The 15,286-nt window shown below is 42.0% G+C and overlaps 1 protein-coding gene across 1 annotated transcript; it reads left to right on the plus strand.

Moving 5' to 3' along the window:
- The first annotated feature begins 1,591 nt into the window (after nucleotides 1-1,591).
- aldh4a1 (aldehyde dehydrogenase 4 family, member A1) lies at nucleotides 1,592-14,033 on the plus strand. Its single transcript, XM_029683453.2, has 15 exons — nucleotides 1,592-1,764; nucleotides 3,081-3,174; nucleotides 3,309-3,401; nucleotides 3,771-3,818; nucleotides 3,918-4,073; nucleotides 4,227-4,376; nucleotides 4,534-4,608; nucleotides 4,751-4,938; nucleotides 5,347-5,420; nucleotides 6,709-6,905; nucleotides 7,103-7,150; nucleotides 7,261-7,413; nucleotides 10,354-10,475; nucleotides 10,713-10,831; nucleotides 11,033-14,033. Exons 1-15 carry the CDS (start codon nucleotides 1,724-1,726, stop codon nucleotides 11,143-11,145), a joined length of 1,671 nt encoding a protein of 556 aa, XP_029539313.1. The 5' UTR covers nucleotides 1,592-1,723; the 3' UTR covers nucleotides 11,146-14,033.
- Nucleotides 14,034-15,286: the final 1,253 nt, after the last annotated feature.

A 15,286-nucleotide genomic window follows, 5' to 3' on the forward strand; every position in this document is an offset into this window, starting at 1 on the left:
GCAAATGGGTCTTCCAAATGGACAATGACCCCAAGCATACTTCCGAAGTTGTGGCAAAATGGCTTAAGGAAAACAATCAAGGTATTGGAGTGACCATTACAAAGCTCCGACCTCAATCCCATAGAAAATTATTCATCCAATTTATTGTGGGAAGCTTGTGGAAGGCTACCCAAAACGTTTGACCCAAGTTAAACCATTTTAAAAGCAATGCTATCAAATACTAATTGAGTGTATGTCAAATTCTGCTGAAATAAATCACTCTCTTCTGACATTTCACATTCTTAAAATAAAGTGGTCCTAACTGACCTAAAACAGGGATTTTTTTACTAGGATTAAATGTAAAAAACTGAGTTTTTAAATGTATTTGGCTAAAGTGTATGTAAACTTCTGAATTCAACTGTATTAGGTGACTAGTTAAGTCCATTTGTACTCCTGAACATATTTAGGTATGCCATAACAGTGGTTGAATAATTATTGACTCAGGATTTGTTGAAAATGTATTTGGCTAAGGTGTATAAACTTTCCGACTTCAACTGTACATACCTCCCTGGCATATTACATCATTAATGCAGCAGCATATAATACATTTTTGGACTCGTTGTTCTGTGCTCACTTGAACAGGAAGGTGGTACAGCGGTCCTTCTTGTGGGCACATTTTGTCATGAACCTTTTCATCAAAGTCTGGCATTCTCTGGATTTATAGTGCTTTCAAAACAACAGGGAAGCCGGAAAAAAAACAAGATTGAAACATGTCGGTGATCTTCAGGTCGGAGCTCTAGAAAGAGGCACGAGCTCCCGAGTTGGATGACCGTTCAAAACGTATTTTTCCAATCCGAGTTCCCACTTGTCTTTAACTCACTGAAGTCTGAGATTTCCAAGTTGTTTTGAACACAGCAGAAATTATGCTGGATTGATAGCATGGCGAATGTTTTCAACCTTTTCTGGCCCATGGTGTTGCCTGTGAATGTTTATCCATTTAAACTAGGAAAAGAGGCCCTTATACTCTGACTTGAAGCACACACCCTCCACCGAATAGCAGGGGAAGCAAAATATGGATTGCTTTGCAACACTTGCAGTAAAAAATGTTTTTTTAGCTAAACAGGTATGGGAACAGTAGACTACACATCCTCTACATTTGTCACAATTCAAATCATTCTGGTTAAGTGGGAAAATCCGTAATTGTGCAAAAGACGAAGGACATAACCTTCCAAGAGAAACGATGTACACTACACATTTGATCAGTCAGAAATAGAATTTCTCGATTCAGACATGACAGCGCTACTCTGATTGGCTAGGGATGTCTTCTCCTTAGCGCTAAATGGCTATTCACAGACTCGCCCCTCCTTGCCTCCAGTAAGTTTCATTCTGGAAATGAAAGGTGTGTTTACAATACTTCTTTCTTTGAAATATGAACAAGTAGGATTTTAAAACAGCTTCACAGTCTAAATCTTAAGAGTAAATGATGTAATTAATTATTCTGATGCAACACTATCACATACTGTGACAATTTAGACGCAATGATGGTAATAACGATGGTGGGCTCCCTATCGGATATTGGTACGGCCTGAATCCTCTAAACTCGCGATACATGTAACCAGTAGGCTACATTCTCAAGATATCAGACCGTTTCGATGTATCTTATCAGTTCTTGATACATTATATCGCTGGCAGTAGTGTGTTATTATTAGATTGCCCTTTCTCTCTACATATTTTCCATTGAAACATGCTGCGTGTGAGATCGGCATTGTGTCATTCTTGGAGGGGGTATGTAATTTCACATGAACATACACGATACCAACTTACCTTAGCTTTGACTTTTCGTAGCCTAATGTCATTTGCATTATTTCGGTAGTTGATAGTCGATTTCTGACTTATGATTGTTGCTTAACCAGAACGTTTTTTTCCACACTGTACAATTGGCCAATTAGGACAATTACAAATAAACTTCAAATTAAAGGCAATAATGCTGAATTTGTTATGTAATGATTTAAGACATTTTTTTCCTTGCCAGCCACCAGACCCTTTCAACGCGAGCTAAATGAGTTTAAATAAGTTCTTCATGATTTTGTTTCTTCTGGTTAACATTCCAAGGCGCATGCGTGAAGGTAACAGTTCACGGAAGTGCACATTCATTCAACAAGCAGCATTGTGACATGACTTGAGCTAAAAAAAATGTGGTTAGTTAAAAGCCTGAAGTGGGACTGGTGTTCTGCAAGAAATGGACTCAAGACACCTTGATATGGGCAAGCCAGTTGCATGAATTTCTACTCATGTTTGTTTATGCAGTAACCCCAATTAAAACATTATAGGAATTTTGAGTCTCTTTAGAGGTCTATGGTGGTGAAGATCAATAAACATTTATAAAGGTTGTCTTTTGTACACCAGATCACCCATTTTAAATATTTGAATACCAGCCCCTGTCTCCCCGGTTTGAAACTCTGACCTTCACTGACTGTTTAGTTTGGCGGTGTTGTAACTTTTCCACAAATAACTTTTAAATAGACACTTCACCCTGACTCACAGAGAGGACTGTAAATAAGAAAAAAAGCCTTATTGCAATTGTTTGCTTGCTGCTATAGGGAGTCTCGGCCAGAATAACTCATGTGAAATTACCTCTAGTAAATGACTTATTCCAGCTGACACAAGACGGCAGCTTGCCAACATGTAGCAGTGAAGAGGCAGGATGGAATCAGCATGGAGACCACCTGTACACTCATTAGACTGAGTTCAACATTGTACCATGACCACAATCTACATGGCCAGTAAAAGCCTTATTCGGGTCCAAAGCATTGTGCCTGGTTTATACAATGTGAGGATTTGGACTTGCCTCAAAATAAACTAGAATGGCATTCATTCCTATCCATCAACATATTAAAACATAGCTGTATAAAGGGTTAAGGGAATTAAAGGCCAGTAGGCTACCTCAGGTATAGGGCTATAACACATTGAGGAACACATTTTTCAGCATGAGACACATTCCATCCAGAAATCTGATACTATGTGGAAATATCTACTGCATGCATATGTCTGTTTTCACTTGGTGTGCATTGGTCCTAGCATGTGTGTCTGCTTGTGTGCAGTTTCAGGACCTTCCCCTGTGCAGCTGTTGAGGTGAAGAATGAGCCCATCCTGGGATTCAACGAGGGCAGTCCAGAGAGGGCCGAGCTGCAGAAGGTACACACACAATCATACATGCACACACTCTCAAGCAACATCCACCTGCACCATTCAGTATTTGCCCTTCGTGACCTACAACAAGGTCATCTCTCTAAAAGGTGAGACACAATAATTGTGTGTGTGTGTGATAGGCCCTGGATGACCTGAAGGGGAAGACAGAGGAGATTCCCTGTGTGGTTGGAGATGAACATGTGTGGACCAAAGACATCAGATACCAGCTATCGGTGAGTAGAGTCAACAGCATGTCCCTAATCTGAGCAAACTATTGCTCCACGCTGCCTGCAAATATGGGAGCCTGGAGACTGAATCTCTCACTTTTCACTCACACTGCTGCTCAGATACACAGCATACTGTCTAATCCAAACCGAAGCATTCAAGGCCTGTCAGACTGTAAATGACTGTAATACCGTTGGGTTATCAGCTGTGTGTTTTCTTCTGTTTCTGATAAGATCCATTGACTATCATAAACTAACATGCTACTTTGCTGGAGGCCTGCCTGTTATTTCTACCTTTTGATAAAGACCAGTACCTCACTCTTTTTTACATTTTATTTCCTGAAGCTATTATAACCGATTGTAATTTTATTTTCAAAGCCCTTCAACCACTCACACAAACTGGCCAAGTTTTGCTATGCTGACAAGGTAAACTAAGAGTACAATTCTTCTGTTTTTATGTGTCAGACATTTTCCAAGATTTACATGACATGACTGGATGGTGTTACCTCGGTATGATTGATACAGGACCTGCTCAACAAAGCTATCTTAGCCTCTGTGGCGGCGAGGAGAGAATGGGACCTGAAACCCATCCAGGACCGAGCCCAGGTCCTCTTTAAGGCTGCTGACATCATCAGTGGACCTAAGAGAGCTGAGATTCTGGCCAAGACCATGATCGGCCAGGTACAGTGAACTATTTAGCCTACATGGGGTTTTCATAGTCTTACTGTATATTTGTGGTATTGTTGAATATCACCAAGGGGATCTTCTCTGTTTGAATTGAGTGATATTCATCCCCTCTGCTTTCTATTTAATATCTTTTCCTTTTTTTTCTAGGGCAAAACAGTGGTGCAGGCAGAGATTGATGCGGCTGCAGAGCTAATAGACTTCTTCCGTTTCAATGCGAAGCACGCTGTTGAACTGGAGAGCCAGCAGCCCCTGGACAGTGATGGTAGCACCAACACCATGCTCTACCGTGGGCTGGAGGTGAGCACTCACTGGTCCTAGCATTATCTGTTCAATTTAATAATAGTCAGTCACAGACGACAACCTGTATACTTGGGGATATGTTAGGATTGATTTCTGGAACTCTTATATTCCATGACTTTTTATGTCAACACTTTTATTTCCCCTTTAACTATAGGGTTTTGTAGCTGCTGTCGCCCCATTTAACTTCACTGCAATTGGTGGAAACCTAGCAGGTACACCTGCTCTCATGGTAAGTCCCCTGCTACTAACAACAATACAAACATTTCCTTATAGTTGTAATTTACTTCACATTAAGTTCCTCGTGTGTCTTGTTGGTTATAGTCTGAATTGAACTGGACTTTCTTTGTTTGCCCTGGCTCTGTGTTTGTCAGGGTAATGTAGTTCTGTGGAAGCCTAGCGACACAGCCATGTCAGCTAGCTACGCCGTATACAATGTTCTGCGGGAGTCAGGGTTACCCCCCAACATCATCCAGTTTGTGCCAGCCGACGGACCAGTGTTTGGAGACACCATCACTTCCTCTGAACATCTGGCTGGCATCAACTTTACCGGCAGTGTCCCGTATGTGTCCGTCTGTATAAGTTTATGTATATTCAAATCAAATGTATTTATATAGCCCTTCGTACATCAGCTGATATCTCAAAGTTCTGTACAGAAACCCAGCCTAAAACCCCAAACAGCAAGCAATGCAGGTGTAGAAGCACGGTGGCTAGGAAAAACTCCCTAGAAAGGCCGAAACCTAGGAAGAAACCTAGAGAGGAACCAGGCTATGTGGGGTGGCCAGTCCTCTTCTGGCTGTGCCGGGTGGAGATTATAACAGAACATGGCCAAGATGTTCAAATGTTCATAAATGACCAGCATGGTCAAATAATATTAACCTGAAACTGTCTGCCACTTTTCATTTAGACCAGTTTCACATAATGTGTGATAACCCCTGTATTTTCTTAACAGCCCATTCATCTTTTTCAGTACCTTCAAGCGCCTGTGGAAACAAGTGGCCCAGAACCTGGATATCTACAAGAACTTCCCTCGGGTGGGAGGAGGTGGGTTGGAGCAACACCGCCACACACTAGCTGTACAGCCCGTACACCGCCAGGCACTAGCTGTACAGCCCGTACACCGCCAGGCACTAGCTGTACAGCCCGTACACCGCCAGGCGCTAGCTGTACAGCCCGTACACCGCCAGGCACTAGCTGTACAGCCCGTACACCGCCAGGCGCTAGCTGTACAGCCCGTACACCGCCAGGCGCTAGCTGTACAGCCCGTACACCGCCAGGCGCTAGCTGTACAGCCCGTACACCGCCAGGCACTAGCTGTACAGCCCGTACACCGCCAGGCACTAGCTGTACAGCCCGTACACCGCCAGGCGCTAGCTGTACAGCCCGTACACCGCCAGGCGCTAGCTGTACAGCCCGTACACCGCCAGGCGCTAGCTGTACAGCCCGTACACCGCCAGGCGCTAGCTGTACAGCCCATACACCGCAACACACTAGCTGTTTAATTAGCTGTCCATTGAACATTACATGGGAATATCATCTTTATTCTTATGCCTATGTTGGGGTGTGAATGTTAAAACACTTGAACAAAATTGGGATTGTTAAATGTTTTTTGTTCTTAGCATATTCATTGATGATAGGCCCTGCTTTACTTAATTTCAGAGACATTGCAAGCCTTGATATTGCGATACAACATTCCATTGTGAGATACAGCTTTTGATTGCCAATAGTTAGGCCAAGTGCATGATTCTGACTCCGTTTGCCTGGTAGTCGAGCTGCCTATACTGTGCCTGTCCTCTTTCTCTTCACCCCTCACTAGCTCGCTATGAAAGATGCAAGTGTTTGTGTTCTCGGAACTACGGCAACTAATCACTCCTCCGTTCCAAAAATTCTGAACCTTAGGAGGCGAAGGTCGAGTCATGTGTTGTCCGAAACATGACCTGCCAAGCCACACTTAACACCAGCTCGCTTAACCCAGAAGCACCAATGTGTCGGAGGAAACACTGTTCAACTGACAACCAAAGTCAACCTGCAGGTGCCCGGCCTGCCACAAGGAGTCACTAGAGCGCGATGAGCGAAGTAAAGCCCCCCCGGCCAATAGTGCGCCGCCCTATGGGACTCCCGGTCACGGTCGTTTGTGACACAAACTAGGATCGAACACCAGGCTGTAGTGACGCCGCAACACTGCAATGCAGTGCCTTAGACCTCTGCGCCACTCGGAAGGCCTATAATTATGGTTTTATTAGCCGTTTAAATGGTCAATTTTTCACATCCCTAACCTATATCACTCTTTACACATTGCTTCACTGATGTTCTCATCTGTCATGTCTTTCAGAATGCGGCGGTAAGAACTTCCACTTTGTGCACAAGTCTGCGGATGTGCAGAGTGTGGTGACTGGGACCATCCGCTCTGCGTTTGAGTACGGAGGGCAGAAGTGCTCAGCCTGCTCCAGGATGTATGTACCAGACTCCCTGTGGCCCCAGATCAAACAGGGGCTCCTGGACATCCACAAGCAGCTCAAAGTTGGAGACGTGAGTGGGCAACTGACCTTAGCTCTGAGGACTGTCAAATTTATCAGTGACTTGCACTAGGGTTATTTTGGTGGGAATAGATACAGCCAGTTGAGTTGTTCTGCTGTAGCAGTTCTTTAAAACCGTTGAAGTTTGTACTGTAAGTGTTCATTCGATGTCAGGTTGTTGTTAAGAGTCTTTCTGTCTCCACTGTCTAGCCTGTGGAGGACTGGAGTACATTCTTCTCTGCTGTGATTGATGACAAGGTACAGTACTGTGACATTTTCACCACACTGGATGCTTGATTAGAACCAGCTTTATTACTTCTGAACAAGATTAATATTTATATTTTCAACATTATTTCTTCTTCTTTTAGTCCTTTGCTCGTATTAAGAAGTGGTTGGACCATGCCAAGTCATCCCCTAAGTTGAACATAATTGCTGGGGGACACTGTGATGACAAGAAGGGTTACTTTGTGGAGCCGACCATCATTGAGAGCACAGACCCACAGGAAGCCATCATGGCCGAGGTAAGATTTGATATTGTAGATCACTTTGTTCCCCATCACTGTTAGCCTATGGAACTTCATAATGTGACTCTGTTATGGACCCGATTAGACAACCTACTGTGATACTATACTTGTTGTGTGTAGGGGCCCTACGCTTGCCTAATTGTTCTGTAACCTGACTAGGCAGGTGCATTACTGTGAAAGTATGAATGTCCGGGTTGGGTGTGGTTGTGCCTGGGAACAGAGTGTTTGCTTACTGGGGATCTGGGGGACAGTTCCGGCGTGACTGGTCGAGCCAGCACAAGGGGGTCGTTGATGTAAGGTTGGTGATTTAAAAACTCCAAAAGGTCATGTCAAACGGAAGATCCAAAAGCTCTGTGGGTCGGTAGATAACCCTCGTTTAGCTGATTAGCTTGGTAATCCCCCCACTTGTGCACACACCACAGGCTTCTTATGCATACCGGAGCTTCGTTGAATGGCCCAGAGTGCCACTTTCCCCAAGGGGTGGGATGTGTAACTGTGGCCTGACTGTGTGCTGACTAACTGGCCTACCACACATACCTACTACATAACATTTCCAGTTGAAAGATCTCAGAATAAACATCCGAGAACCATGTGTTCTCACTTCTTTGAACCAACCTGCCAGAGTTATACCAGACATGCATACCGAACATGTCAGAATTACTTAACAGACTCAGTTGGGTTTGAATTGCTGAAAATTACTGACTTGTTCATTTATCCTTGTCTAATAGATATTGCTGTTTTTATGGAGAAAAGGAGCAGGATTATTTTATCAATTTTAACTGAGACCAGCGGTCAGGCTATGTGCTTGGATTAATTTATATACATGTACAATGCCTTCAGAAGGTATTCATACCCCTTGACCTTTTCCACATTTTGTTGGTACAGCCTGAATTCAAAATTGATTAAATAGTTTTTTTCTCTCACCCATCTAGACACAATACCCCATAATGAAAAAGTGATTATTTAAAAAGAATGTTGCCAATTGATTGAAAATGTAATACAGGAATATCTCATTGACAGAAGTATTTGCACACCTAAGTCAATACTTTGTAGAAGCAACTTTGACAGTGATTACAGCTGTGAGTCTTTCTGGGTAAGTCTCTAAGAGCTTTCCACACCTGGATTGTGCAACATTTGCCCATTAATTAATAACGTCACCATGCTCAAAGGGATATTCAATCATTTTTACCTATCTACCAATAGGTGCCCTTCTTTGCGAGGCATAAGAACAACCTCCATGGTCTTTGTGGTTGAATCGGTTTGAAATTCACTGCTCGACTGAGGAACCTTACAATTATCTGTATGTGTGGGGTGCAGAGATGAGGTAGTCATTCAAAAAAAAAATTACAACTCATTTTTCAGCCACTCCACAAATTTCTTGTTAATAAACTATAGTTTCGGCAAGTCGGTTAGGACATCTACTTTGTGCAAGACACAAGTCATTTTTTCCAACAATTGTTTAGACAGATTATTTCACTTATAATTCACTGTATCACAATTCCAGTGGGTCAGAAGTTTACATGCACTAAGTTGACTGTGCCTTTAAACAGCTTGGAAAATTCCAGGAAATGATGTCATAGGCTAATTGACATAATTTGAGTCAATTGGATGCATTTCAATGCTTACCTTCAAACTTAGTGCCTCTTTGCTTGACATCACGGGAGAATCAAAAGAATTCAGCCAAGGCCTCAGAAAAAAATTTGTATACCTCCACATGTCTGGTTCATCCTTGGGAGCAATTTCCAAATGCCTGAAGGTACCACGTTCATCTGTACAAACAATAGTACGCAAGTATAAACACCATGGGACCAAGCAGCCTTCATACCACTCAGGAAGGAGACGCGTTCCGTCTTCTAGAGGTGAAGTACTTTGGTGAGAAAAGTGCAAATCAATCCCAGAGCAACAGCAAAGGACTTTGTGACGATGCTGGAGGAAACAGATACTAAAGTATCTATATCCACAGTAAAACGAGTCCTATATCGACATAACCTGAAAGGCCACACAGCAAGGCAGAAGCCACTGCTCCAAAACCGCCATAAAAAAGCCAGACTATGGTTTGCAATTGCACATGGGGACAAAGATTGTACTTTTTGGAGAAATATCCTCTGGTCAAAAATAGAACTGTTGACCATAATGCCCATTGTTATGTTTGGAGGAAAAAGGGGAGGCTTGCAAGCAGAAGAACACCATCTCAACTGTGAAGCGTGAGGGTGGTTGCATCATGTTGTGGGGGTGCTTTGCTGCAGGAGGGACTGGTGCACTTCACAAAATATGAGGAATGAAATTTATGTGGATATATTGAAGCAACATCTCAAGAAATCAGTCAGGAACTTAAAGCTTGGTCGCAAATGGGTATTCCAAATGGACAGTGACCCCAAGCATACCTCCAAAGTTGTGGCAAATGGCCATCACAAAGCCCTGACCTCAATCCTATAGAATATTTCTGGGCAGAACTGAAAAAGTGAGTGCGAGCAAGGAGGCCTACATACCTGACTCAGTTACCAGCTCTGGGGGCCGAAATTCACCCAACTTATTGTGGGAAGCTTTTGGAAGGCTACTCAAAACATTTTACCCATGTTAAACAATTACAAGGCAATGATACCAAATACTAATTGAGTGTATGTAAACTTCTGACCCACTGGGAATATGATGAAAGAAATAAAAACTGAAATAAATCATTCTCTCTACTGAGTTTTTATATGTATTTGGCTAAAGTGTAATGTAAACTTCTGAATTCAGCTGTATTATGTGACTAGTTAAGCACATTTTTACTCCTGAACATAGTTAGGTATGCCATAAGAGGTTGAATAATTATTGACTCAAGAAATTTCAGCTTTTTGTTTTTAATTAAGGTAATTAATAATTAAGGTAGGTCAATTAATATAGGAATGTATAACTAGCTTTCTTATAACTCTGTTCTTGATGAACGTCCTGTAGGAAATCTTTGGCCCAGTTCTGTCTGTCTATGTTTACCCTGAGAACAACTACAAGGAGGTTCTAAACCTTATAGACAACACATCACCATACGCCCTGACAGGAGCGGTCTTCGCTCTTGACAAGTAAGTTAGAACACTCCATCTGTTTTTTTTTATGGTGTACCATAATTTTACTGGGAAAGGGTTGCTTGCTCCATGAAGACTGAACATAATATAGTTATCCCTATAACTTTTCAGATAATTTCTTATGTATGCCAACCACGCCTACTATGATCTGCTCATTGTTAATAGATTTGACTTTACACAGAAATTGACACTTGTCAAGAAAACGTCCTAATCCTTTAATCATATTTGTTCCAGGAATGTTGTAGATGAGGCAGCTAAGGCCTTGAGGAACGCTGCAGGAAATTACTACGTGAATGACAAGTCCACCGGCTCGATTGTCGCCCAGCAGCCATTTGGTGGCGCCAGAGCTTCAGGTAAAATGACCCACACACCACTCCAAAGCATTGATATTCATTTGACTGTCAACAGTTCTATGAAACAGGACTTTTCATGACTCCTGATGAGCTCTCTGTGTCTGACATAATGCCTTCTGCCGACAGCATTTTTATTAATATGAAATAGGATGAATATAAGCACTTATAACAGCTAAAACGTGAACATTCTTGTCTGCATAGGTACCAATGACAAACCTGGTGGTCCTCACTACGTCCTGCGATGGACATCCCCACAGGTGGTCAAGGCCACCCACGTCCCGCTCAGAGAATGGAAGTACCCATACATGGGTTAAAAAGAGAGTACTGTACCCCCTCCCCACCCATTTGGCCCTCATCCAGTCCTAGCTTTGTAGAGGAATCTGTCAGCTTTTTCTCCTATCCCTCTCTCCAGTCAAGACTGACAATGAAATGAAGAGGGAAACCCTCACCTTACTCGTCCAAGTTTTAGTCCTTTTTAGCCCTTACAAGCCTGCACTGAAGCTAGACACAAGTACAAATGTAATTATTAGCTCAGGGTTTCCCCAACCTGGTCCTCGGGACCCCAAGGGCTGCATGGTTTTGTCCTAGCACTACACCGTTGATTCAAATAATCAACTAATCAAGCTTTGATTATTTGAAATCAACTGTGTAGTGTTAGATCAAAAATCAAAACATGCACCCCTTGAGGTCCCGAGGACCGAGTTGGGGAAATGCTCTATTAGCTGTTCTAAATTAAAAGGGGGAGCAAAGGCGCCCCTCTCTGGCACTTCATGAGATCAGCAGGAGCTGAGCCAGATCAGATGGCCTGCTAGCTGTACAGAAGAATGGCACTATGAAACGTCCCATGGATCCACAGACCGTACCAGTCAAAAGTTTGGACACACCTACTCATTCAAGGGTTTTATTCATTTTTTAAACTATTTTCTACTTAGTAGAATAATAGTGAAGACTTCAACACTATGAAATAACACACATGGAATCATGTAGAAAGCAAAAAAGTGTTTAACAAAGTAAAATATTTTTTAAGTCATTCAAAATAGCCACCCTTTGGCTTGATGACCTCTTTACACACTCTTGGCATTCTCTCAACCAGCTTCACGAGGAATGATTTTTCAACAGTCTTGAAGGAGTTCAAACATGTGCTGAGCACTTGTTGGCTGCTCTTCCTTCACTCTGCGGTCCAACTCATCCCAAACCATCTCAATTGGGTTGAGGTTGGGTGATTGTGGCTCCTAGTCATCTGATGCAGCACCATCACTCTCCTTCTTGGTCAAATAGCCCTTACACAGCCCGGATGTGTGTTTTGGATCATTGTCCAGTTAAAAAACAAATGATAGTTCCACTAATCGCAAACCAGATAGCATGGCGTATCACTGCAGAATGCTGTGGTAGCCATGCTGATTAAGTGTGCCTTGTATTCTAAATAAATCACTGAGCAAAGCACGATCACACCACCTCCATGCTTCACGGTGGGAACCACACATGAGGAGATGATCCGTTCACCTACTCTGCGTCTCACAAAGACAAGGTGGGTAGTACCAAAAATCTCAAATTTGGACTCATCAGACCAGAAGACAGATATCCACCATTCTAATGTCCATTGCTTGGGTTTCTTGGCCCAAGCAAGTCTCTTCTTCGTATTGGTGTCCCTTTAGTAGTGGCAATTAGTAGCAGCAATTCGGCCATGAAGGCCTGATGTTAAAATATGCCTGAACTCTGTGAAGCATTTATTTGGGCTGCAATTTCTGAGGCTGTTAACTCTAATGAACTTATCCTCTGCAGCAGAAGTAACTCTGGGTCTTCCTTTCCTGTGGCAGTCCTCATAAGAGCCCGTCTCATCATATCGCTTGATGGTTATTGTGACTGTACTTGAAGAAACTTTGAAAGTTATTGACATTTTCCAGATTGACTGACCTTGAAGTAATAATGGACTGTAGTTTCTCTTTGCTTAATTGAGCCGTTCTTGCCATAATATGGACTTGGTCTTGTACCAAATAGGGCTATCTTCTGTGTACCACCCCTACCTTGTCACAACATAACTGATTGGCTCAAACGCATTAAGAAGGAAAGAAATTCCACAAATGAACTTTTAACGCACACCTGTTAATTGGAATGCATTCCAGATGAAAAATATATTTTGATTTGTTTTACACTTTTGGTTTCTACATGATTCTATATGTGTTATTTCATAGTGATGTCTTCTGTTATTCTACAATGTAGAAAAGTGATGATAAAGAAAAAGCCTTGAATGAGTACGTGTGTCCAAACTTTTGACTGGTACTGTAGTTAAACTGTTTGGTCTACCATAGATTCTACAGAGATGTACTATTAGTTCTAATGAATCAGTCTTCTGTTTTTAATTAAATGACTGCTGTATCTGAGCCTCCGTTTCTGACAATCTCAGTACTGACTGGTCCTGAGGCTGTTAAGTTTTCACTGTTAAGTTTTCCACATGTCCTGCTGTATTTCTATTATACAAAAGTCACTATATATTATAAGTATTAGCTGACCATCTGCCATGACAAAAACAATAACCCAACGCTTCGATAACATTTCATGACCGCTACGGTACAAGTATCAAAACCCCATGTTTATCATTTGAGGTTTTCTGTTCCCTATGATTGTAAAAAAGAGGGTGGCTTTTACTACCATCCATTTTTGGTGCTAAAAAGGTCCTTACTAACCATCCTTCTTAACCTATATTCAGTAAACATGGAATAATGTGGTTTTCCTCACTGTGTTTTGGTTTGCTGTGTTATCGCACTGTGATACTCAACCCCCTGACTGTCTCTGATAGGAAGGTGATGCACTTGTTACACTTGAGCTATGGCTTGGCCTACAGTATCTGGCTATGAGGGTGCCATTGCCTTTTTACTTAAACCCTGCTTTGCCATCTAATCAGGTTTATTTCAGCAACAGCACACTGTTGTTTTCAAATTTTACTGAGTGTTTGTCCATTTAAAAAAAAAATGCTTCAACTGCATATGATTGCTCAGTTTAAATCTCAATTTCATGTCATCTTGCTTTTAAAACAAAAGTTGAGGAGGATATATTTTCATAAATGTGTTTTCTGTTAAATGTTAATATAAATTATTTGTCGTCTAATGTGCCTGTATTGGCAATATTAGGGATTTACCTTAATTAGCATTATTATACATTTTCATAATTTCAGAAATGATATTAAACTTGTTTTTAATGTCTTCTTTTTGTTTCTGAATGTGGCTTGCTTGACCATTTCTTGTTGTTAATGAGACTGACACATTTTTAAGTTGGTGTTCCTTCAGTTTCTTTAACCAATTTGACTAGTTGAAATGAATGTGACCAGTGGGAAATGGGAGCACTGTTCCACACTGAGGTGTCAAAGTACAAATCTGAGATTTTTACTGCATGTTGTTGGAGTGTGTCCCAGCACACTACCTTGTCACACTCACTGTGGTGTCTTTAGTGTCACACTCCTGTCACATCAAAGTCAGATGTGAGGAGACCTCATTACTGGGCCTCTGGCATACTCTCCCATTGTTCAAAGTGTTAGAGACACACTTCTACACACAAGGCCAAGCGTCAGTGCTGTAAGTGTAGACATGGGAAAGGGAACTGCCTGCCTGACACACCAAAACATTAAGGACACCTGCTCTTTTCATGACATAGACTAACCAAGTGAATCCAGGTGAAAACTATGATCCCTTATTGATGTCACATTTTAAATCCACTTCAATCAGTGTAGATGAAGGGGAGTAGACAGGTTAAAGATTGATCTTTAAGCCTTGACACATGGATTGTGTACTGTATGTGTGCCAATTAGAAAAACAAAATATTTAAGTACCTTTGAACGGGTATGGTGGTAGGTGCCAAGCGCACCGGTTTAGGTCAAGAACTGCAACACTGCTGGGTTTTTCACGCTCAACAGTTTCACATGTGTATCAAGAATGGTCCACCAACCAAAAGACATCCAGCCAACTTGACACAACAGTGGGAAGCATTGGAGTCAACATGGGCCAGTATCCCTGTGGAACGCTTTGACACGTTGTAGAGTCCATCCGTGCCCTAACGAATTGGGTCTTTTCTGAGGGCAAATGGGGAGGGGTGCAACTCAATATTAGTAAGGTGTTCCTAATGTTTTGTACATTCAGTGTATAGGCCTACAGAACCTGCTCTCTTTTTATACTCTACTTTCTCATCACAACTTATTCCACTGTTTATGAATTGTAATGAGATCAGACAACCAGAGCCAATGTGCAGGCGTAGGCAGTGGTGCTGATTACCTAGAGGGAAATAGAAAGAAACAGATCGTATCCATCATCTAAACAAACCAAATGTTTTAAGCTCTTCACAAGCACATTTGCAACTCATTAGTTGAACATTTCCAAACCATCTGTACTGGACTACAAATGAAGTGTTGACCTACTATTCGTATTGAAAGAAGTCTGAAGTATAATCATGTCAAAATTATTCAGG

The sequence above is a fragment of the Oncorhynchus nerka genome, linkage group LG15 (genome assembly GCF_034236695.1).
Source record: "Oncorhynchus nerka isolate Pitt River linkage group LG15, Oner_Uvic_2.0, whole genome shotgun sequence".
NCBI lineage: Eukaryota > Metazoa > Chordata > Actinopteri > Salmoniformes > Salmonidae > Oncorhynchus > Oncorhynchus nerka.